Below are 24,154 nucleotides of genomic sequence, written 5' to 3' on the forward strand. Positions count from 1 at the left end.
TGTGCGCTGGGCGAGGCAGCAAGTGCCTCATGCATAGTAGCTCATGTAACTCAGCAATCTTATTAGGCAGGTACCCCCCGTTGACAGAGGAGGAAACTGTGACAGAGAGAAGTGACTTACTCAAGGTCACTTCATTTGTAACTGGGAAAGTCAGATTCCAGCCCAGGCACCGTGGCACCACCACTCCCGCTATCCTAAGGTGTCTATTTTCATTTCAGACCTGGAAAGTTCATTTCTACTTGCTACTTGGTGAGACCAGTTCTCTCTCCCTATCCTTCTGCATTTCAAAAGAGCATCCTTTCAGTTGTGAACTGTGTGGTGATCACACAGGCCCTGGACGGGTAAAAATGTGATAGATGGACCGTTGTTTCTTTTTGTTTTGTTGTTTTGTTTTTTAAATATATTTTATTGATTTTTTTTTACAGAGAGGAAGGGAGAGAGATAAAGAGTCAGAAACATCGATCAGCTGCCTCCTGCACACCTCCCACTGGAGATGTGCCTGCAACCCAGGTACATGCCCTTGACCGGAATCGAACCTGGGACCCCCCAGTCCGCAGGCCGACGCTCTATCCACTGAGCCAAACCAGTTTCGGCCAGGAGGCTCTCTTGAAAGGTGTAGCTTATTTGTAATTTGTCTCATGCTTTATCTCTACTATAAGTCTTGCTCTTCATTTTATATTTCAGAAGAGACAGTAGTAAAGGTGCTCATTTGTAACATTCTGAGTTAAGAAACTGCCTTGACTTATGTTTGATTGTCATTTTATTTGTTTAATCTCTAGAACTCTTCCTCATGGGTACTGTATAACATGGCTTCATTTTACTGGAGAATAAAGAATGAGCCATATCAGGTAGTGGAATGTGCCATGCGAGCACTTCACTTTTCTTCCAGGTAAGTTTCCTCCCCTTCTCTACCTTGCATTTTCCACATAGCTTGGGCTCTTAAAGAAACAAAACATAAGAAAACAATAAAAGTTAAAAAAAGAAAATAATAAGAAACATTGTGTTATACTTATTTCTCCTTTATTCCTATTCAAATGAATTAGTCCCATCTCAAAAAAATGACAAATTTCAAAGACTTCAAAGTGATAATAGCATAATATACTTCTGATTTCCATTAGGGAAAAATATATATATAATGTAGATGCCCTCTGATTCACTTGAGACTTGAATGCAAGGACTTTGGAGAAATTATTATAGATGAAATGTATTTAGGCCTCATAGATAAGGCCTAAATATATTTTAAAATCACAGAATGTCTTCCAGACCTTTCTCCATCCCTCCCCCCCGACCCACCTTATTTTTGCGGTAAAAATTATAGCTATCAGATTGAGTAAGCACCATCAAGTATGTAAAAATGAAACATGATTTTGTTAAATTATTTTCTCATCTGTAAGTATACAGAAAGTTATGCCCCTAAGCTCAATAACTTTGAATGTAATTTTCTCTTGTCAGGTAGTTGTGTATAATTGTGGAACATATGCTTCTTTCCTAACATCTGATTACTCTCTCCTTCTCTTTTAGGCACAATAAAGACATTGCCCTGGTCAACTTGGCAAATGTGCTGCACAGAGCACACTTCTCTGCAGATGCTGCTGTTGTGGTCCACGCAGCTCTGGACGATAGTGACTTCTTCACCAGCTATTACACTTTGGGAAATATATATGCAGTAAATACAACTTTTTGTTTTCATGAGTCAAATTGGTTGCTGTTTTCTTTTCAATAAAAAATACCTTTTCCTTTCCTCTTTTGGTCCAAATAAGGGAAAGGGGATGGAAATGAATTAGAGGGGAAATCTCAACACAATAATGTATCATAATTGTCCCAGCCTCTTGACAAAAAGAAAAACAAATTGATAGGAATATTAAATTTCTGCAGAGCACACCTCTTAAGATAGCAATACTTCCCAATTAAACCATGCTATAGCATGTTTTTATGTTGTGGATATTTGGCCACTGATCAAAATAATATTCATTGTAGAGTGAGATATAGGGGTGATCTCATAAATTGTTAGGGGATTTAGACAGATGCAAACAGGCTGTGGCTAACGTTTTTCCCATGTGTGTGTGTTTTTGCTTTTGTCTCTTCAGATGCTTGGGGAGTATAACCACTCAGTGCTCTGTTATGACCATGCTTTGCAGGCCAAACCTGGGTTTGAGCAAGCTCTAAAGAGGAAGCATGCTGTCCTGTGTCAGCAAAAACTCGAGCAGAAATTGGAAGCTCAACATAGGTAATTGGGAGAAAAAATGTCCCCGAAGCACTAGCACCATAGAACCTTAACTTAGCCCTGTGGATGGTGATCTCAGTGTTAATTTTTTCATTAGAATTAAGAAAAACACCTTTTCACTACTGCTAGTCATATCCCTTTTCTCCAAATCCAGCATGTTTAGTACAATTTGGTGGTGGTATAGAGGAATCTCTTTAATAGCATGGATTTTAGGAACTAGAGAATGCTTGCAGTAAATGCTGTCATTTAGAGCTTTACAGTTTTGAACATCATTACTTTTGTGAAGTCAGATGGAGATGCTGCAGGATAATCAGTAATTATACTGTTTAAGTTTGTATATTTTTACTAGAGGCCCGGTGCATGAAAATTCATGCACTGGAGGGGAGAGTCCCTCAGCCCGGCCTGCCCCCTCTCACAGTCCGGGAGCCCTCAGGGGCGAGAGGCGACCGGCAATCGGGGGAAGGCGACACCCCATCACACCTCTGCTGCTGCCACTGCTGGCAGCGCAAGCCTCAGCTGGCCCTGGTTACCTGAGCCTCAGGCCGGCCCTGGGTAGCTGGGGGGCTGAGGGGACTGGGGGACTCCAGAGGCAGGTGTGTGAAGCCACCCCACCACACCTGCCACCCCGGTGGAGCTGAGGGGACTGGGAGCCACCATCTTGTGGCTGTGGGCATCCCTATCTTTGAGGGTATGGCAGTCACTTAGCATATTCCCTCCTTATTGGCTATGGGTGCCGCCATCTTTGAGGGCGGGGCAGTCAATTAGCATATTTCCTCCTTATTGGCTGTGGCACCGCCATCTTTGCGATGGTGTTAGGGTCAATTAGCATATTCCCTCTTTATTAGATAGGATAATACACTGTCAGTGAAATCACTTGCACATGCTGTGATCTTTTCTCCCCTTTGACTCCTAGTGCTGAGCTATTGTTATGTTAGTTAAGTGAGGTTGAGAGACCTCAACCTCACTTAATCAGAAGTGTGTAAGTTGTACAGCAATGGAATTCTGTTGCACTTGGTCCTTGCAGTATACTTAATAAAAGTATTTGATTCAACAGATTATAGGGCCAGTTAAGAAACAGCCCATAACTTAGAAGTGAATTGTTTATCACATATAGAATTAGCCTTAATGTTTTAAGTCTACTTTGATTATTGGGGAATTAAATGGCGATTTGGAACTCATTAAACCTTTGTATTTGCTTATTTTGCAGTCTGTTTAGAGCATATTGTAGTAAGAAGGAAAGAATGACAGCTTGCTTGTTTATACCTGGCTTCTATTACACCTGATTAGATCTTTCCCTGGCTGAGCTTCTTCCAAGATTGTGCTCTAAAGAATCGAATTGGTTCTTTCTTATACAATCTGTACAGCTCCTAAATCTTCATATGTTACAATGTAATAGGTAATAAGATTTTTGTGACTACATATAATCAGGCAGCTGATTTGATACCAGGTGGTAGAGAATATTCGTTTCTAAAGCAAAGTTTCTGTGGTTTATTCCTAATTGTATAAACCAAGGAGATAGCATGTGAGAACAAGGTAGAGTGGTCCTTACCCTCAACCTTGTCTTTAGGCAGAATCAAAGAGGATTCCAGAAAGGCTTTGACAGTCAGTGGAACTAACACAAACTTTGTGGAGGGAGACAGAATTGTTAAATATGTAAAAGTTAATCATATATTGTTATGCATCTTTTTTGGCACCTGAAAAGTCCAACACACCATTTATTTAATGTCAAGGTAGTTGTATTTAAGGGGAGAATTTTGCATTTGCCTTTTTGCCCCTAAGTTTTAATAAAACAATAGCATCTATTTAGCCTCATTATTCTTGAACTTCGTGGTACAGTGATCGTATGTTAAAAGAAAAAAGAAAAACCCTGGCAATTATTACTGAGAACCAGAAAATCTATGCATGTAAGTGGGTTTAAAATTCACAATTTTAAAGCTCAGTAACTTTTTCCTGATGTTAAAAATGTTAAGATCCCTCCAGCGAACACTGAATGAGTTGAAAGAGTATCAAAAGCAGCATGACCACTACCTGAGACAGCAGGAGATACTGGAAAAACATAAGCTGATTCAAGAAGAGCAAATCTTAAGAAATATCATCCATGAGACACAGATGGCAAAAGAGGCACAATTAGGTAAGTACTGGTTCCAAATAATTGAAGACAGGTTAGGAAATTCACTTCCAGCGTGCTTTACGTCCGTAACTTTCATAAAGCAGTATAAAGTTGTGCTTATGACTTCCTTTGCTCTTAAAATCCAGCGTCATCATAGCAGGTATACCAGCAGGCCAGGGGTCCCTGTGCCTTTTTTAAATTCACATTTTAAAGTAAAAGTGAAATTTTTTAGATCCTAGTCTTAACAATGGTTATTTACCCTCTGTGGCTTACATTGATACTTCTCCAACTTTAATATGCACGTCAGTCTCTTGGAGATCTTGTTAAAATGCAGGTTCTGACTAAGTAGGTCTGAGAAGGGGCCTGAGTCTGTATTTCTAACAAGCTCCCATTTGATGCCAGTCTCTGCTGGTCTGAAAACACTGCAACTCAAGCCTACACCAAGTAAAACAAGCCGGACACACCTTAGAAACTAAGTATCCACCCTCTTCAGTCAACACTGGCAACAGGCTAAATAAATACCTTTTTTTTTTCCTCCCTTAAAAGCAAATGTTTCGTTTTCAAAGTAAGATTTTAGATTAGAATTTGGCTCCAGCAGGAATTCTTAATTTGGGTCAGTGGATTAATTTTAGGGAATTTTGAAATTCTCCCCAGAATTATACTTAGAATTGTGTTTGTGCATAATTTTTTTTTTCTGGGAAGAGGGTATATAACTCTTTTTAAAATCTCTTGAGTCTGTGGTCCCACTGGTCTAAGAAAACTTGGGTTGGCAGGAAGTCAGTGATTTGGTTATATCTAAAATGTTTCATGTCTGATTAAACCCTAAGAGAGCAGATCTCACAGCTTGACACCAAAGAATAAGTTAATAGAATTCCTTATAGTACACCTTTCTCCCTTGGTAAATATATTTGTCTACAAAGCCTCTTAACCTCTGAACTTTAGCGGTGATCATTTATAGTTCATTTTATATTCCATCTAACAAGTATTCTTTGCTATTTTGAGTCTAAAGAGTATGTTTAGTCCTTGGGATTATTTATTCCTCAACTTGTACTGAAGTGCAACCAGAGCTTTTATGTATAAATCTGAAGCAGGATTATGAAATAAATAAAGCAAATTCTCTCCAGAGAGATGGCCGAAGTCTCTTAAAGCAATGTAGTGAATAGATTTTACAATCATAGAATGTAATTGCCGTGATTATCTAGTGGAGCCCCTTTGATTTGTAGATGGAGCAGGCGAGGCTTCTTTAGAATGATTTAATTTAATGAACCATTAATTAGTGTTCCCCTGTGTAAGTTCCTCCTATGTAAGTACTCTGCCAGGCTCTGAAGAATATAGAGTTGAAACTAAATGATTTAGACTAAGAAAATCATGTTGGCATTGCTGATCTTTTTCATCTATTTAATTTTCTTCCTTATTCCAGGAAATCATCAGATATGCCGTCTGGTCAACCAGCAGCATAGTTTACATTGCCAGTGGGACCAACCTGTGCGCTACCATCGTGGAGACATCTTTGAAAATGTGGATTATGTTCAGGTCTCTTTCTTGTTCTCTTCTAGAGTAACATTGTTTCTCCCCCTCCCCCTTCTTGATTTTTTGTATATTTGATCCCTAACATTTATGACTCTCATTTAGGGTTTTGAGTATCCGTTACGTTTTTGAAGTCAGATTTTATAGGAAGTACTCAGTTCCTCCATGAATGATATTTCTATTTGCCAAAGAATATGCCTTCTATCCATTCCTTTTCCCCATGTCTTTCGTACACTATCCCATCCTGGACCCATTCTCTTTTCTAACAAGATTTTAGAAATACACAGTCTTGTGAGACAATCAGACATTGTTTTACCTTGGTTTGGAAGAAGGCTATATATATTTGGGATTGGTTGTACAATAGTCTATAATGCCTAACTGATAGCTATATTAAAATCTTAAGATCCTTTCTTACGTTCCCTTGCCTCTACCCACAGAACACTAATTTTATAGAGTAGTTATCATTTTAGTCTAGATAGGGGGTATACAATAATGAACCAAACCTTGAAATCAGCTAATCTTTAAACCTGAAAGAGACTAAATCATAGAAAGAAAATGAAGGGACAGGAGCACAAACCAATAGCATAGTTGATTGAAAGTTGCTAACTGTTCATTATCTATGAGAGAATACTGTTGGGGCATAGTTCTGAGAATTAAAAGATCTGATTGCTTTATTACCGACCTACTTTCTGATTTCCTACTAATTTTCAATATTCACTAAATGTTTTGAGTTAAATCTTAGTCACAACTCCTTTTCTGCTTCCAGTTTGATTGAACTTTTCATTTTCTAGTTTGGTGAAGATTCGTCAACCTCCAGTATGATGTCTGTGAACTTTGATGTTCAGACAAATCAGAGTGACGTCAGTAATTTGGTCAAGTCTCCGCCTGTAGCCCATTCTGTTCTCTGGATCTGGGGCAGGGACTCTGATGCATATAGGGTAAGTTAATAGAGGGTGATGGAGACATTTTCTCAAACAGACAAGCTCTTTTAAAGTGGTGGCTCTCAACTTCACTAATTAATATGGCCTCGTCACAGTTCAGCTTAGTTTAGCAAGCACTTATTAAACTCCTATTAAATGGAAGGCTTTGGCTAGGTAGTAGATAAGTAAGACACTGGGTCTGCCTTGAGCTCTGGGTATAGTTTCCAACCCTAACAAGTTTCTAAACTTGACTTAAACATATGCTTGTATTTACTTTTATAATCAGCATGCTTTTATTGAGCTTCCAATTGTGTACCAGGCTAGTACTATCAAAATAGTACGCAAATTCTTTGCTCTGCTGGAGCTTACATTCTAGCAGAAGATACAGATAATAAACAAGTTAATAAAGAAGTATTTCTAGGCTAAGAAATTTAGTCAGTGGAAATACCAAGATACAAGGACAGAGACCACGTATTTTTTATTCACTATTAAATTTTCAGAATTTAATTGTTTTTATTCTAACAATTAATATAGCCACTCAGATTTATTTATATGTACTATAAATTCCCCCAAAGTTTGATAGGTTTGGGATATAAGTTTAATAAGCCTTTATATTTAGAAAAATGAACATTTTACAAATCAATAATAATTGTTAAACATTGGTATTGGCAAAGAAGAGGTCTTAGTTCAAGGAAAAATAGTTTTCTGTGCCAGTTTTATAAGTATATGTGTGCTTTCAGGTACAAATCACAAATTTCCCCTCAAATTGGCTTTAACAAAAGAAAATTTGCCTCATGTTATAGGAACTCCAGAGATAGGGCAGAATTTGGATTTGGTTGATGCAATGGTCCAGTGATGTCACCAGTGACCCATTTCATTCCTTTTTCTTAAATTTGCCATCACAGTATTGGTTTCATTCTAAAGCTTGTTTTGTTCATGAGGTGACAGCCAGCAGCAACTAGAGCAACAAGTTTTTTGTTCTTATGGGGCATAAGAAACTAAGACTGGCTTTTCTTTCCGAGAGCCCCAAGCAAGCCTCTCCTTGTGTCTCATTGGCTCAGCTGACTTAGGCCTGCCCAACCCTGAACCAGTCTGTGGTAAAGCAGGTAGAATTACTGATTTAGACTAATAACCTGCAGTAAAGGGAATATTATAGAATCAACCAAAATGTCTGCATTTATCTTAAAGTACTATTGTTTAATTATCCTAGTATATTTGTGTTCTTTTTAAAAGTTCATTTAGCATGTTGAAATATTGAATCCAAAGAAATTGATGAGGAACTTTCTTTTTTTTATTAGGACAAACAGAATATTCTGTGGCCTAAAAGAGCAGATTGTGCAGAAAGCTATCCTAGAGTCCCTGTTGGCGGAGAATTGCCAACCTATTTTCTTCCTCCGGAAAACAAAGGACTCAGGCAAGTGCTGATGGATTGGCAAAGCACTTGATTCTGCATGATTGTCATCTGGCAGTTCTTTGAGAGCACCAGCCTTGGACTTGAAAGGTTAAGTCTTTATCTTGACATCACCCAAACTTTGAAAATATGAAACTTGTTCCTTTTTCTTGTGCCAGGATCCACGAACTCAACAGTGATGATTATTCTTCAGAAGAAGAGGCCCAAACCCCTGACTGTTCCATAACTGACTTCAGAAAAAGCCAGACTCTGTCCTACTTAGTCAAAGAATTAGAGGTCCGCATGGATCTGAAAGCCAAAATGCCAGATGACCATGCACGAAAAGTAAGGCTCACTTAGGCTGGTGTTTATTGCCGTCCATTCTGGGTGACTTCACAAGCATCTTAGGTGGAACAGAAATTTGATAGAAGTCAGTTGTTGAGCTTTAACTTTATAAAACTGAAGGATAGAGTTAAAGAATTGTTGAAATCTTAAAGAAATCAGTCATGCTATTGAAAGGGTGCCAGGAAGGTGTTCCTCCCGGCTGCTGCTGACATAGCCACCTAAGCCCTGTTCCTCTCGCTGAGAAGTCTGCAAGCATGAGTAACTCAGAACTCTCTGTTGACCTGATGGAGGCCATTCTGACCACTTCGGTTTAGCTTTGTATCCTCCAGAAGTTTGTATAAATTGGAAGCTTTATTCTCTATCTTGGCTTTGTGAACTCTGTTTTGGGCTTATTTGAGGTCCTTAGGAATTTGTATGAATGTGATAACCACACGCAAACATTTTTATAAATAAGTTCTGTTATGTTGTTTTCTTTAATTCTCTTAGTTATGTGTAACTAGGAATGTTTTATTACTGACTATAAATTCTGTATTACATACCATTCCATAGATACAAATGAAAAAATAACCTTTTTACAGAGAAAACAAACCATCACAACGACCTTCTTTTTAAAATTAATTTTAAAACTGCGAACAGTTACTACTTACATTTAACAAACATTTACTGAAGCAAAAAAACATTATGTGCTAGGCACTGTTTAGAGTGCTAGGAATGCAAAGATAAATAGACAATGATTCCTGCCTTGGAGTTGCTTACAGTTATATGAATGCTGCAAGAACATAAAGTAGACTAACTGAGGATCTGGTGCTTTTCCAGCTGGGAAAGAGAGCAGACTTTTATTGCATCAGGAATTGCATACTGTTATCTTCTGAACACTTCCTCACTTGGTTCTGGACACCTAGGTTGACTTCAATGGGGTATGATAGATCACCTTAATAAGTATATGTCTTTTAACACTTTTTAGTTATAGGAAACTAGGGCATACAAGTGAGCAGGTCAACACCTGTTGGTATTTCTATGACCTCATTGTTACATGATTATAAATATCTATTCAAATTAGCTGTTCCTGAGGAGCTCAAGTAGAGACTACTATCTATAGAAATTCTTTTCAAATGTCTTTCCTGTTATATTCAATTGAGTCAATCTTCCTTTTGTTGTTTTCAGATTTTGCTTTCCCGTATTAATAACTATACTATCCCAGAAGAAGAAATTGGGTCTTTCTTATTTCATGCTATTAATAAGGTGAGTCACTTACTTCAGACATCTGAAATTTAAGTGCTTACTAACTGTTAAGTAAAAATTAAAATGCATGACTTGGGCTAGTATACACACAATACAATAAATATACAAATGATGTATTGTGGAATTATATACCTGAAACCTGTATAATTTTATTAACCAGTATCACTCCAGTAAATTCAATTAAAAATAAATAAATAAAATAAAAATTAAAAAGGTAGAAAGTGCCTTTAGACAAGTGTTCTCTAAAGCAAAAACAAAATTGCCAGGCCGGTGTGCCTTAGTGGTTGAGCATCGACCCATGAACCAGGAGGTCGTTGATGCTTCTCTCTCTCTCTCTCTCTCTCTCTCTCTCTCTCACTCTCCCTTCTCTCTGAAATCAATAAAAACATATTTTAAAATTTATTTAAAAGAACGAAATGCATATGTTGAAAATCCTTTTTAGAACAAGTGCTGTATTCTTGTACTAACTGAAGTATTTGGGGGTTTTTTCAGCCAAATGCTCCTGTCTGGCTGATACTCAATGAAGCTGGACTCTACTGGAGGGCGGTAGGAAATAGCACTTTCGCTATTGCTTGTCTTCAGAGGGCTTTGAATTTGGCTCCACTTCAGTACCAGGACATTCCTCTTGTGAACTTGGCCAACCTTTTGATTCACTATGGCCTTCATCTCGATGCTGCTAAGCTGCTACTCCAAGCTTTGGCCATCAATAGCTCAGAGGTGAGGTTTTAGGTTCCTTTGTAATCACATACGCTATGTGGGGGTAACTCAGATTCAGAGAATAATTTGCATATTTCGAGAGGGCATGAAACAGATTTTGTTTTATTTTTGATGTGTTTATTTCTTTATTTTAAATGAGTGAAATTTATAATTATGCAGTTTATTTTTTTAAGAAAATTACACTTAAATAAGAATGACATAGCTGCTAAAAATATACTGCCACTTTTTTATGTCAGTCTGAAACATCTGGCTTTTCTTTGTCCTACTCATCGCAACATGCACGCTGCTTAATTTTATACTGTTTTACAACTTTAATTGACAGATCTCTTTATACCAACCAGGCCAGAGCACTAGTTAAAAGTTATTTTGATAAGAACAGAGGTGGAGCCCTAGCTGGTTTGGCTCAATGGATAGAGCATCAGCCTGCAGACTGAAGGGTCCCAGGTTCAATTCCAGCCAAGGGCACATGACTGGGTTGCGGGCTTGATCCCCAGTAGGGGGCGTGCAGGAGGCAGCCAATCAGTGATTCTCTCTCATCATTGATGTTTCTATCTCCCTCTCCCTTCCTCTCTAAAATCAATAAAATATATTAAAAAAAAAAAAAAAGAACAGAGGGGGATTGATATTCATGTCTTGAACCTACCACATGCAGTCCATGGAGTGACATCACTGCTTTGCAGTTAATTACTATATTTCATAGTTTCTAAGAAGCCACTTCTTTTTTTTCATATTTTAACATCTCAGAAATAAGGATATATGTTACAATTGATATCATCTTAAGTTTGATAAAATACAGTTATAATAAATATGTAATTAAATTGCTTTTATAACTAGTGTCTAAACGTTTGTAGGTTTTCTATCCAAAGAAATTTTTAGAAACAGAGTGCATGAGTGGTTAAGTTTTCTTTGCGATATCCCAGAACTAATTTTTTAAGTATGAGAAGAAATACTGCCTTGTTAAGAGTGTCCTTTGAAATTCATAGCTGGATTTTAAGCAAAAGTTTACAATCACTATACTACACAACAAGTCAAGTTGCTGAAGAAATACATCAAATATCTCTTGAACATTTATCATGTGCCATGTGTCGTGGGAACAGTGGGAACAGATGCTCTATATGAGATGTGATGAATTGGCCTCCACATGGAAGGCTGATATAGCTGTGTTCCCCTTTCTACTTTTCACTTTCTGCTGCCACCAGCCAAGGCAATTAGGTAGTATTCTTCTGAAGAAAAGAGAGCTCCTTTAGAGATTACTTGCCTTTCCACTTTTGAATATGATACTAAAATATCAGTTGTTATAAACTGTGTACTGAAACAAGAAAAAAAAAATGAACTAATCAGGGTAGATAACCCCAAATAAAACTTAATCAGTACCCCATCCCCAACTGTCAACATTTGGAAGTATTTCCTTGTTAAGCTTTTCTCCTATGTAAATATTTCATAGTATTGCAACTCTACTGTACTGGTGATATTTAAAACTTATTGTATAAAAATAATTTATTACTGCATAAGTTTTTATAGCCATCAATGTAAATGGTTCTATAAAGGTTCAATGAATTGGTATTCACAGCTTACTGTTCCATTGTTGGATGTTTAGGTTACTGATAGAGCTTAGCTATTGTGAATATGGTTTTCTGCATGAGGCCTTTTCTGTATCCCAGATAATTTTTTTAGTAAAGATAGCTAGCACTGAAATTAGTAAGTCAAGAAGAGAATAAGTATTTTAATGACTATAATACAAAATGCCAAGCAGTCCACCAAAAGACTTGGGCCAATATACATTGCCATAATTAAGATTTAACAATATTCATTTCATCTGTATCTTCACCAGAATTGGGCAGTTAAAATAACTGCTAACATTTACTGTTTGTGTACTAGAGCCAGGTACCATAATGAGCACTACACATATAATAACTCATTTGATCCTCACAACACTCTATGCGATAGGATTTTCCCATTTGATAGGTAAAGAAACTCTAAGAGATATATAAAAAATCAGAGCTCAGATTTGAACTCAGGGAGAGAGGCCACAGAGCTCACATCTTTAGCCAAGTTACAGTGCCTCTGAATTTACATTTGTATAACAAGTTTCCTTTAAATTTTTTCACTTCTCTAACATAAATTTATCTTTTAATTTTTAAAGTAAAAGTGCATGTATGCATGTTGCTCATTTTGTTAGAATTTAGTTGTTTTTAATCTTATATGAACTCATACAATAGTCTTTAGCTTTATCTGTCATGTTAAAATATTTTCTCTCTTGGCCTTTTTGTCTTAGCTTTTAAAAATTGCCCTTAAATTTGTCCATCTTTCTTTTCATTTCTGTTGTTAGATATAAGGTGTCTCCGTAAGACATTTGAAAAAAAATTAGTTCTGTTTAGTTTTTGTTTTCTATGACTTGTTTTTATATAATTAACTCAAGTAAACAAAAATCTTTCCCTATGTTATCTTCTAGATGTTTTATGATCTATTTCAAGTTAAATTTTCTTTATGATGTGAGGTAGGGTTCAGAGTTCACTAATCAAAGTTCATATCCACATAGATATCCAGTTGTTCCAGCACCATATCTTGAGAACACTATCCTTTCCCTATTGAATCACCTATCACCTTTGTTCTGAACTCCAGACTCCTTTACCCAACAGCTTACTTGATATCTCCACTTCAGTGTCTAAAACACTCAAAAACTAAAGACCAAAACTAAGCTTCTTAAAATTGTTCCAATTTGTTGTTCTCTGTCTTCCCCATTTGAGGAAACAGTAAAACCAGGTCCTCAGGACAAAAACTTGGAGCCATCTGTTATACCTTTCTCCACCTCTTAGGGCAAATCCAATCTATTAGCTAACCTTGCTAATTCTATTTTCAAAATATACCTACAATTTCACTACTTATCATAATCTCCACTGCTGTCTAATTTAAACCACCATTATCTTCTTTCTGGATTATTTCAGTGGCCTCCTAACTGGCTTCTCTGCTTTTGGCCTTTGTCCCCTGATAGTCTTCACAATGCAGCAATCAGTCAGATTTTATGAAAACAAAAACAAAAACAGATGTCATTCATCTCTTCAAATCTCTGCAGTGGTTCTCCATGTAACTCACAGTAAAAGACAGGAATTAATAATGGTGAAGAAGATCCTACATGACTATGACCTTAGAATTAATAATGGTGAAGAAGCCGAAACCGGTTTGGCTCAATGGATGGAGCGTCGGCCTGCGGACTGAGGGGTCCCAGGTTCGATTCCGGTCAAGGGCATGTGCCTTGGTTGCGGGCACATCCCCAGTGGGGGGTGTGCAGGAGGCAGCTGGTCGATGTTTCTCTCTCATCGATGTTTCTAACTCTCTATCTCTCTCCCTTCCTCTCTGTAAAAAATCAATAAAATATATTTTAAAAAAAAAAAAATAATAATGGTGAAGAAGATCCTACATGACTATGACCTTGTTTCTTTTTTGAATCTTTTACTCATTCTGTTCTAGCCTCACTTGCCTCCTTGCATTTCCTTGAACATGTTAGCATGCTCCCACCTCAGGGCCCTTGCACTTCCTGTTCTCTCCACTTGGAAAATACTTCAGCTCCCACCAAGATTTCTTCATAGCTTGCTCCTCCATATCCTTAACGTTTTTTATAACTACTAACTTCTCGGTAAGCCCTTCCCTTAATACTCTATTTAAAACGGCACTCCCTGCCCTAACCGGTTTGGCTCAGTGGATAGAGTGTCAGCCTGCTGACTCAAGGGTCCCAGGTTCCAATAAAATATATTTTTTTAAAAATAAATAAAAATAAAAATAAAATGGCACTCCCACCCTGGCAGGATAGGTAAATTGTTTAGATCATCGTTCTGATATACCAAAGTTGCAGATTCCATCCCTGGTCAGGGCACATATAAGAAACAGCCAATTAATGCATGGATAGGTGGAACAACGAATCAACGTTTCTCTCCCCCAAATCAATAAATAACTAAAAATAAAAAATAAAAAAAATGGCACTCCCTTCCCCACTCTAGTATTACTTCTATCTCTTCCCTGCTTACTTTTCTCCATCACATTTTCTTCATAGTTGTGTAATATTAGACTGTATGATCCACAAAGGCGGGGATTTATCTTTTTTTTTTTTTAAATACATTTTTTATTGATTTTTTACAGAGAGGAAGGGAGAGGGATAGAGAGTTAGAAACATCGATGAGAGAGAAACACCGATCAGCTGCCTCCTGCACATCCCCTACTGGGGATGTGCCTGCAACCAAGGTACATGCCCTTGACCGGAATCGAACCTGGGACCCTTCAGTCCGCAGACCGACGCTCTATCCACTGAGCCAAACCGATTAGGGCAGGGGGATTTATCTTTATTATTTTCTGCTGTATCCCGTGTCTGAAACATTAGCACATATTCAGTAATTATTTTCTGGATGAATTCATATAGTCATAGCAATAATCATAACACTGTTTTCTTATGCAAAATATCAAGACAATTTTGAAATCAAGGTATGGGGTTTAATTTTAATTTTAGCTGAGCCTGAACCACTAAGTAATACTTTAAATGTAATTTGAAAATTACTTGTATTGAGCCTCTTTAATCTGGAATCTTTTTGTACACCTTGGCTTGGTTAAGTGAGACATTTTAGATGACCTAACAGCCTGAATCAGAAGCAAGTAGTTGGATAAATCATAGGTGTTGCTTTTCATAGGGATATATTGTGCAATTTGAGAATAAAACATTCTTAGATCTTTAAAAATATTTTTCATAAAATAAGTGTAGAATAAATGGTTTGTATACAAGCAAATTACAAAAATATTAATTATAGGTATGTTTTAGCTAAAACAACCTAAACTGAATACTTTGGGGTACTTTTAAAAACAAAGTCCCAACAAATAATTGGAAAAAAATCTGATAACTAGAAATAAATAAAATATTTTTGTACTGATTACAAAGCATTAAGAGGAAGAAGTTCTAAAGTAAGTGGTGATATACATCGTGTTTATGGATTGGAAGAGTCAATATTAAGATGTAAGTTCTCTCCAAATTGATTTATAGATTCACTTCATACGTGTTGCTTTTCTCTCAGCAATTACATGTATAATGTGTGTATAAATTGACAAGTTCATTCTAAAATCTACGTAGAAATAGATCTAGAATAGCCAAAAAATTGGGAGGTGAGAAGGAGAAAAAAACAGAGTTGGAAGTCTTATAAAAAATTTCAGGACTTGGTATAATTAAGTCAGTATGGTATTGGCACAAATATACTCAAATATATCAACAGAACAACAATAGAGAAATTAGAAGTAGGTCCTATGGATATGGTCACCTGATTTATGACAAGGGCATACCTGTAGTTCAGTGCGGGGAGGGCAGGATAATCCCTGTGGGAAAAGAAACGAACCTTGACTCCTACCCCACGTTGTACACAAAAGTAATTTGAGATGGATCATGTACCAAAATGTGAAAGATAAAACAATAAAGATTCTTAATAAAAACATAGGAGAAGTCTTTATGATCTTACAGTAGGCAAAGATTTCAAAAAACACTGACTGTAACTTAAGAAAATATATAAAAACTAAACTTTATTAAAATTAAGAATTTCTGTTTATCAAAAGATACCATTAAGAGAGTAAAAAGGCAAATCACAGACTGAGAAGATATTTGCACTAAGTATTTGCAAAAAAGGTCTCATACCTTGTAGATATATCTATAGTAATAAAAGCATAATATGCTAATTAGACCTGATCTTTCCGGACAAAGGTGGGGCTGCGAGGGAAGCCTGGGTCCTGGGTGCCTGCCGGCACCAGAGGGAAGCCCAAATCCCAGGTGCCAGAGGGAAGCCGGTGCCGGCAGCTGGGGGAAGGAAGGCCTACTCTTGCATGAATTTCACATATCGGGCCTCTAATATATATATAAAGAAGTCCTTCAAATCCATAAGGAAAAGACAATTTTGTTTAAATGGGGAAAACAGCACGTACTTCAGAAATGAGGATATCCAAATGAAAAAATATTCATCATTACTAATTAAGGAAATGCACATTAAAACCACAGTGAGATGCCACCATCAGCTCATTAAAATAGCTAAGTTAAAAAAGACTGACAGTACCAAGTCAGTGAATTGGTATTGACTGTTAGGAGTATAAATTTGTACACCCACTTTGAAAAACTATTTGGTTAAAACTAAATATATGCCCTTCCCCTCTTAAGCCCACTGCTAAGTATATACCCAAGGAAAATGAGTACATATGCCTCTCAAAAGACTTTTACAAGAATATTGATAGTAGCTTTATTCATAATAGCCAAAAACTGGATACAGTCCAGTAGGAGAATAGGTGAACAAACTATAATATATTCACATGCTGGAACATTATATATCATTTTAAAAAGAATGAACTGATACACAAAAAACATTCAATTTCTTGAAACTTAGTTTTTGTATTGAGTGAAGGAAGCTACAAAAAGGTACATATTGTATATACACATAAGAGAACATGCTATTTATTCCATTTATATGAAATTTAGGAACAGGCAGAGCTAATCTATGGTGATTGAAGTCACAACATCACAATGGTGGTTACCTCTGGGATTGGGGTTCAGTTGCCCTAGAAATGTTCTAAATGTTCTATATCTTGAAATGAGTGGTAGTTACAAAACATCATTGATTTATACACTTAAGACTAGTATACATTCACACTTTATGTATTTTTTATCTTAGTAAAAAGGTAAAAGATAAATTTATATTTGTGTTATATAGTTTAGAATTGGCTGGTGTGAATGAAGTGGGCAGTTAGACATTAGCTTTTATGGGGTAACCTTTAAAAAAAGCCAAAAGACCTATAATGTAAAGGTGTTTTGCAACTCTCAGAAATATTAATTCATTAACATTTTGCTGATTTTTTTTCAGCCCCTGACCTTTTTGAGCCTGGGGAATGCTTACCTTGCTCTGAAGAATATCAGTGGGGCACTTGAGGCCTTTAGACAGGCTTTGAAATTGACTACCAAATGCCCAGAGTGTGAAAGCAGCCTGAAGTTGATTCGCTGTATGCAGTTTTATCCTTTTCTGTACAACATCACCTCTTCCGTTTGCAGTGGTAAGCAGCTATTAAGTGCTGGCAACATAATGAGTTCAACCAGAATTTCTATTCTAATCAACAGAACACAGAAAATGATTTTCTCCAAGGATCTAACATAACTATTATAATTCTAGATACATAGGAAAGAAATTGTTTATTATTTACTATACAGATACTTCAAGATGTTAGGCTTAATTCTCTCCCAGAACCCTAGTTGAGAAAGACTGACTAAAATGAAGGATATTCAACTGGGATTGGTAGGCTCTGAGCTTTTGTTTTATTTCTTTTCCCCAAATATCTGATTTTTACAATGACTGAAATTTATGGTCAGGGATATTTTTCCTATCCATGAATTCAAACTGTAGCAATAAGATTTGAAGCAATCTTTCTTTTTCTATCCTCTTTCACTGAAGTACAGTCCCTTGCCTTTCAGTGAGGGTAATCTGGATCTTTATTGCACCTTTAACATAGTCACCTGACATTAGTGGTATCCCTTTGCATTCTTCCACTTTCTTCCACGGCTACTTAGCATTCATACATATGCATGTGCATATGTGTATCCACCTGGGTCAGAATATTTGAGTTAATATCCAAACTATTATAAATTCATCAGTTAGAATGCTCTAAGAGTTCCATGATGTTTGGTAATTTACTTGTTTAACCTTCACTACAAGAAAAAAAATGAGTTTGACTTGAATTATGAGAGGTACGGTTTATATATGTGTGAATCCTCATTGCCTTGCCATTGTAGAGCACACAGTGGGTGCTCTATTAATGTTCAAACTTAATTATAATATTAAAGCCGTTCAGTCCTTCACTTCAGATATTTTTTTTTAAGTGGCATCCACTTGGTTAAGCGACTTGTCTAAAAGAGATTTAGCCCTAGCCAATTTGGCTCAGTGGATAGAGCGTCAGCCTGTGTACTAAAGGGTCCCCAGATTCAATTCTGGTCAAGGGCACATACCCAGGTTATGGGCTCAATCCCCAGTAGGGGTCGTGTAGAAGGCAGCCGGTCAATGATTCTCTCTCATCATTGATGTTTCTGTCTCTCTCTCCCTCTCCCTTCCTCTCTGAAATCAATAAAAATCTATTTAAATAAATAAATAAAAGATAAAAGATATTTAGTAGATTTGGCACCCAAAACTGGTTTCCTGATTCCCTATACTACACTGCCTTAGGATTTCAATGCAATGACAGGCAGTAAGTGGTGCTTACACTTTTTAAAAATGTATCAGAGCCTGGTTTTTTAGTGAAGAAACCAAAACTCTCTCAGCAACAGAACTCCTTAGTTTTGCTGAGAGACTAGGGTTCTTGCATGAATGCTGAAGGTCAAAGACTGTCCTTTTGCAAGGCAATATAGTGGCTAGTGCTAGAATCATACAGATTCATGTTGAGCCATCGCTCTGCCATTACTGTCCTTCACTCCCAGCAAAGTAACTTGTGTCCTCATCTATAAAATGAAAGGCAATAAAAATCTACCTCATATACCTGTTGGGAGGATTAAATGAGATTCTTATAGGTGTTGGGTAAAAGTAAGTAGAAGTGTTCAGAACTTTAACAGTGCAGTTATGGATCTTTATCACCTTACATAAGCCTAGGAAATGTTTTATAGGTTACTAAGGACAGCCTTGTACACAGGGTTTCACTTTTTACAGTAGGCTGCTTATATATTAACTAGAGGCCCAGTGCATGAAAATTCGTGTGCTCAGAGGGGGTCCCTCAGCCCGGCCGGTGCCCTCTCACAGTCTGGGATGCCTTGGGGGATGTCCACCTGCCAGCTTAGGCTCACTCCCCGGGAGATCTGGCCTAAGCTGGCAGTCAGACATCCCTCTGGCAGCCTGGGAGCCCTCAGGGTATGTCTGACTGACGGCTTAGGCCTACTCCTAGGGCCTAACCTGCAGTTGGACATCCTTAGCGCTGCTGAGGAGCTGCGCTCGCAGCTGTCAGCCTGGTTTGTGGCTGAGTGGCGCTCCCCCTGTGGGGGTGCACTAACCACCAGGGGGCAGCTCCTGCATTGAGCGTCTGCCCCCTGGTGATCAGTGCACATCATATCGACCAGTCATTCCTGGCCGTTTTGCTGTTAGGGTCAATTTGCATATTACCCTTTTATTATATAAGATAGGATCTCCTATATATTTTCTTTACCTACTATCATCTCCCTCCTCTCTTGATTTGTTTCTATTACTGGGAAGAAGGTTGGTACGTATATAGTGACCCTTTTCTAAAAGACCTTTTTCTTAGCATTACTTTTGCATGCTTTTGCCTATTAATATTTGTTTATTGAAATTTATTCTTTTTTAAATTTTGTATTTATTGAATAATTTGAGAAAGGAATGTCAGTTTGTTGGTCCACTTACTCATGCATTGGTTGGTTGCTTCTTGTATGTACCCTGACTAGAGATTGAACCTGCAACCTTGGCATATTGGGGCAACTCTCTAACCAACTGAACTACCCAGCCAGGGAAATTTATTCTTATTTTATGGTACTTATGTCAAGAGAGAAAATTCAGTTTTCTTGAAATTTTCCCCCCGAGCTTAACTTCAAGCCCAAGAAACTAATAACTTGAAACAGATCTTTTCTAAAGTTGTCGTATCTAATAGTTCAGATTATCCCAAGACTATTATTGGATCCCATACAATAACATTAAAAGAAAATAATTAGGAAAAGGGAATACTTTTTTAGTTCTTTTAGAAAGAACTCATTAATAAATACTTTTTAAAATGGATGACTGTTTTTACATTGTATTTAACTAGTTTAGAAAATAATCTAACATCTGCTAGCCCTTAAATAAATGCTGGTACCCTCTAGTAGAAATGTATGCTGTAGCATTTTCTAGGTTTAAAAATTCATTGCTGGTACTGAATTAATTTCAGTATTGAATTTTTCTTTGACAATGTTTTTTGTATTTATTTCCACAGTAATCCTGCACAAGGAAGGTATTCTGTTACCTTTGGACACTGATTCATTCAGCTTAAAAATAATCACTATGCTTACAAAATTTTCCTACTTATAAAGACTTTATAGCTAAAAATGTATCAATTAGTACAAAATTATTTTGCTCATAATTGTTCCACACTTGTATTAATCTAGAAATCATTTTATTGACTACCATTTGTTAGGTACATATGTTCTTATAGCAACTGCTCATCATCTCTCTCTCTACAATGCCACTTAATAAAGTCTTCTCTTTTATAGGTAGTTTTATATTGCCACTATCATTTCAAGGGTGCTGGGAAGGAAAACTTAATAGATTTTTTTTTTTAATTGCCTACTCTCAAGTTGACTGCAAAAGATAAGCTAGCTCTTCTAGTTTTGATTAACTATTTTATTTCAGCAGTTTTGAAATATGTAGTCTTTTTTCCACATTTATTGGTTTGTTATTTTGACAACTTAACTTAAGTATAATTGAATGGGTTGTTTTAACACACTCATTCTTCAGTAACAACACACTTGATCATTTTTAAACTAAAATGGAATCTGTTAAATGAACTTATAATGCTTTTAAGTCTAAAGTCTCTGAAATGCTCAACACTTAAAAACGGACTTTTTTCATTAGAAAATATAAAGTCACAGAAAATGATATTTCATGAGGCAATAATTAGTATCTTCTCTAATGACCACATTAGAAAATAAATTTTAATAACAATATAAGCAAAATATAGATAATGAATCTGTAATATTCACAATAGTGGATTTTCCCAAGTACTTACTATTATTCTGAAGTATTTTCTAAATACTTTATTCTTCAACTTCACTAATTTGCAAATTAAAAAGTAACATCTCGTAAAGATATTTTTGACTACTTAAGCAATCTACATTGTTCTATTATATTTTTTATATGTATAATTTTACTTTATTTTTAGTATTCTTCACTCACTATTATTTTTCTCATTAGAAAATCATAAGATCAATGGAAGATTATATTTATTAAACTTCATTTTCATGAGATTCTTACAGGTATGCCACTAACAGTGGTACTGATATTTACCAAATATAATTAAGCATCAAACCCAGGATTTCTGAACCCTGGTTTTTTTTTAATTTACTGAAACACATGCCCATTTAAAACTGTTGGCACAGAACTTTAGAAATAATGAATAATTATTATATAGAAGTCAGACTTTAATATTTAGGAAAGCATAGAATTGTATGCAGTTTCTCTATAGTATGTATTTGAAAGTTTCCCCACCATAGAAAAAAATGGAGGAATTTCCAAACAATGTACATACATGAGCTTTAACATCTGTTCCAGTGTTTAGAACAATTATCCTGTATAAATATAGAAACATTGTTGTCCCCACAATGTTTCTATATTTATAGCATCTATTTACCTAAATACTATCCCCTTTTATAACTTCTTTAATCTGTGATCTTTAACCTAAATTTCTGTAGATGTATAACTTACAGTTTAAAGCAATTTTCATGGAGTTCAGATTTTGAAGGAAAAGAAATCCTGCATTTTGCTACCCTCCTGTGGACTATCCAGCATATGCTACCTGCGTGAAGGGTTTTTGCTTTATCACATTCTTCATAAGAATTAGTGAGCTATCTGCTTAAAAATAAAGTCTTAAAGACCCAGTTTTTATAGCATTTTAATATGCTAGTAGGTAACTTATCTGCATTTATTTTTGTAAGAAGAATTAATACTGGTTAACTTATTATGGGCTTCAAAATCCTGCAACCAAGTATGCAGAATTGAGTGAAGCTGATTCACTGCCAGAGGGTGTGGTGAATTTTAGCTCATTTACCACCTAAGAACTTTAATTCATTCTGCCTTTTGCAAAGTCAATGGAAATTGCACCAACTGTGATATATGATGATGCTGTTATAAATAGCCTGTTTCTTTGCCACATACATCCTGCTTTCCTGGTTCCATGGGCTTGCTCATGTTGTTTTCTGCAGCTCTTCCCCATTACTCTGCCCCCTCCCGGCCAAAAAAGCCCTAATCTTACCCATTCTTCAAGGCCCACTTCTGCCTTACCTGATCCCTTAATTACAAGTAATGTACCTCTCCTTCAGCCCCTGTGACTTGTCTTTATAGTTATTTGTATACAGGAAATAACTCTCCTGTAAGACTTTTCTAGCTCGTTGAGAACAGAGACCGATCCTTTTCTTCATTTTCATACCCTGGCCCAAAAGTCTAGCACATAGAATTAAATAAATAGTGAATTAGCTGATGATATTTCAAGTTTGAACTACTGAAAATACCTAATAATAAACTTGTTAGGTATCCACCCACTGTTTACCAGAATTTTTTACGGAGCCACCACTCAACATACATAATAAATATAGATCTATTAAGGTCTGTAGCTCCAACATCATAGAAGGGAGAGGAGAAAATGAATTATGTTGTCTCATTTGTCCACTGGATGCTGACACATCTAATAGATGGCTTGTAATCTTCCACCTCCTGTCCACACAGTTTTTAGTACGAGTTACAAACAATTGTCCTTATTGATTCTCATGGAAAAAGAAAACAAAAACCATTTATGGGTGAATCAGTGAGTCTGAGAAAACCTATTGGATTTGTTTTCCTAGCATTCTTTTTTTTATATATATTTTTATTGATTTCAGAGAGGAACGCAGAGGGAGAGAGATAGAAACATCAATGATGAGAGAGAGAATCATTGATCAGCTGTCTCCTGCACGCTCCCTACTGGGGATCAAGCCCGCAACCCGGGCATGTGCCCTGACCGGGAATTGAATCCAGGACACTTCAATCAGCAGGCCAACACTCTATCCACTGAGCCAAACCGGCTAGGACTCCCCAGCATTCTTGCTTGAAATTATGAGGTAGCTAGGATGAAATAAGCCAGAAATTTAAATTTAATGCTAATAGCAGGTATGGTGGTTTTCTATCTTTTTTTTTTTTTCAACATAGTGTCTGCAAGGGAACATGTTTCATAGTAAACTTCCCAGGAGCGTTTAGAGATCTGATCTGACCTTTCACATTTCTAGAGGAAGTTATGTAGCTGCCGAGAGTTTTTGTTCTGCCTGGAGTTGTTTCTCCCACAACCTACCTGTCATGGTGTCTGTATCTCAACTGACACTGACTGCTCCCCATGCTTTGTCACTTAAGACAACATGACATGACAAAGAGATCAGACTTACAACCAGTTCTCCTTTTTCTGAAAGGAGGCAGGAAATGTAGGTCTTCAGAAACCAGTGCAACCAAAATTCTGAGACAGAGCATATTTCCCTGTCATGTGTGAACAGAGCATTCCCAGGATAGCTTTCAACTCCAGAATATGTTGTAAGAGGAAAATACACACACACTTCCTTGTCTTTGAGGGCACCACTTTTCATTCTTTGTTGTTGTTTTTTTAAACTTGCTTCTGACTCATTCACCTCACTAGGAGGAAATGCCTGTGTAATCCTGAGGTTGCTGATTTCAAGTCTTTAATATGGTCTCTTTCCTACCTGGCACTGCACTTTTTAAAAAAATTCTTTATTGTTTAAAGTATTACATATGTCTCCGTTTTCCCCCATTGACCTCTCCCTGGTAGTTCCCACCACCAATCATTACTTTAAGACTGCCCCCACCACCACCACCAGCACATGCCCTCACCCCCCTACTGTCAGTGTCCATGGGTTCTGCTTATATGCATGCATACAAGTCCTTTGGTTGATCTCTTCT

General features: G+C 36.8%; 1 protein-coding gene across 3 annotated transcripts in view; it reads left to right on the forward strand.

The window, feature by feature from the left end:
• The window catches only part of TTC17 (tetratricopeptide repeat domain 17), a 77,700-nt gene that overhangs the window by 17,928 nt on the left and 35,618 nt on the right, over window positions 1-24,154 (forward strand). For all 3 annotated transcript variants that reach the window (XM_005870736.2, XM_005870735.2, XM_005870737.2), the window contains exons 6-16: window positions 780-889; window positions 1,522-1,666; window positions 2,088-2,227; window positions 4,195-4,355; window positions 5,755-5,867; window positions 6,653-6,799; window positions 8,080-8,195; window positions 8,351-8,516; window positions 9,681-9,758; window positions 10,251-10,475; window positions 17,348-17,534. In XM_005870736.2, the coding sequence (XP_005870798.1) occupies window positions 780-889; window positions 1,522-1,666; window positions 2,088-2,227; window positions 4,195-4,355; window positions 5,755-5,867; window positions 6,653-6,799; window positions 8,080-8,195; window positions 8,351-8,516; window positions 9,681-9,758; window positions 10,251-10,475; window positions 17,348-17,534 (1,588 nt within the window). The remainder of the gene's footprint in view (window positions 1-779; window positions 890-1,521; window positions 1,667-2,087; window positions 2,228-4,194; window positions 4,356-5,754; window positions 5,868-6,652; window positions 6,800-8,079; window positions 8,196-8,350; window positions 8,517-9,680; window positions 9,759-10,250; window positions 10,476-17,347; window positions 17,535-24,154) is intronic.

This window comes from Myotis brandtii, unplaced genomic scaffold (genome assembly GCF_000412655.1).
Source record: "Myotis brandtii unplaced genomic scaffold, ASM41265v1 scaffold324, whole genome shotgun sequence".
NCBI classification, from domain to species: domain Eukaryota; kingdom Metazoa; phylum Chordata; class Mammalia; order Chiroptera; family Vespertilionidae; genus Myotis; species Myotis brandtii.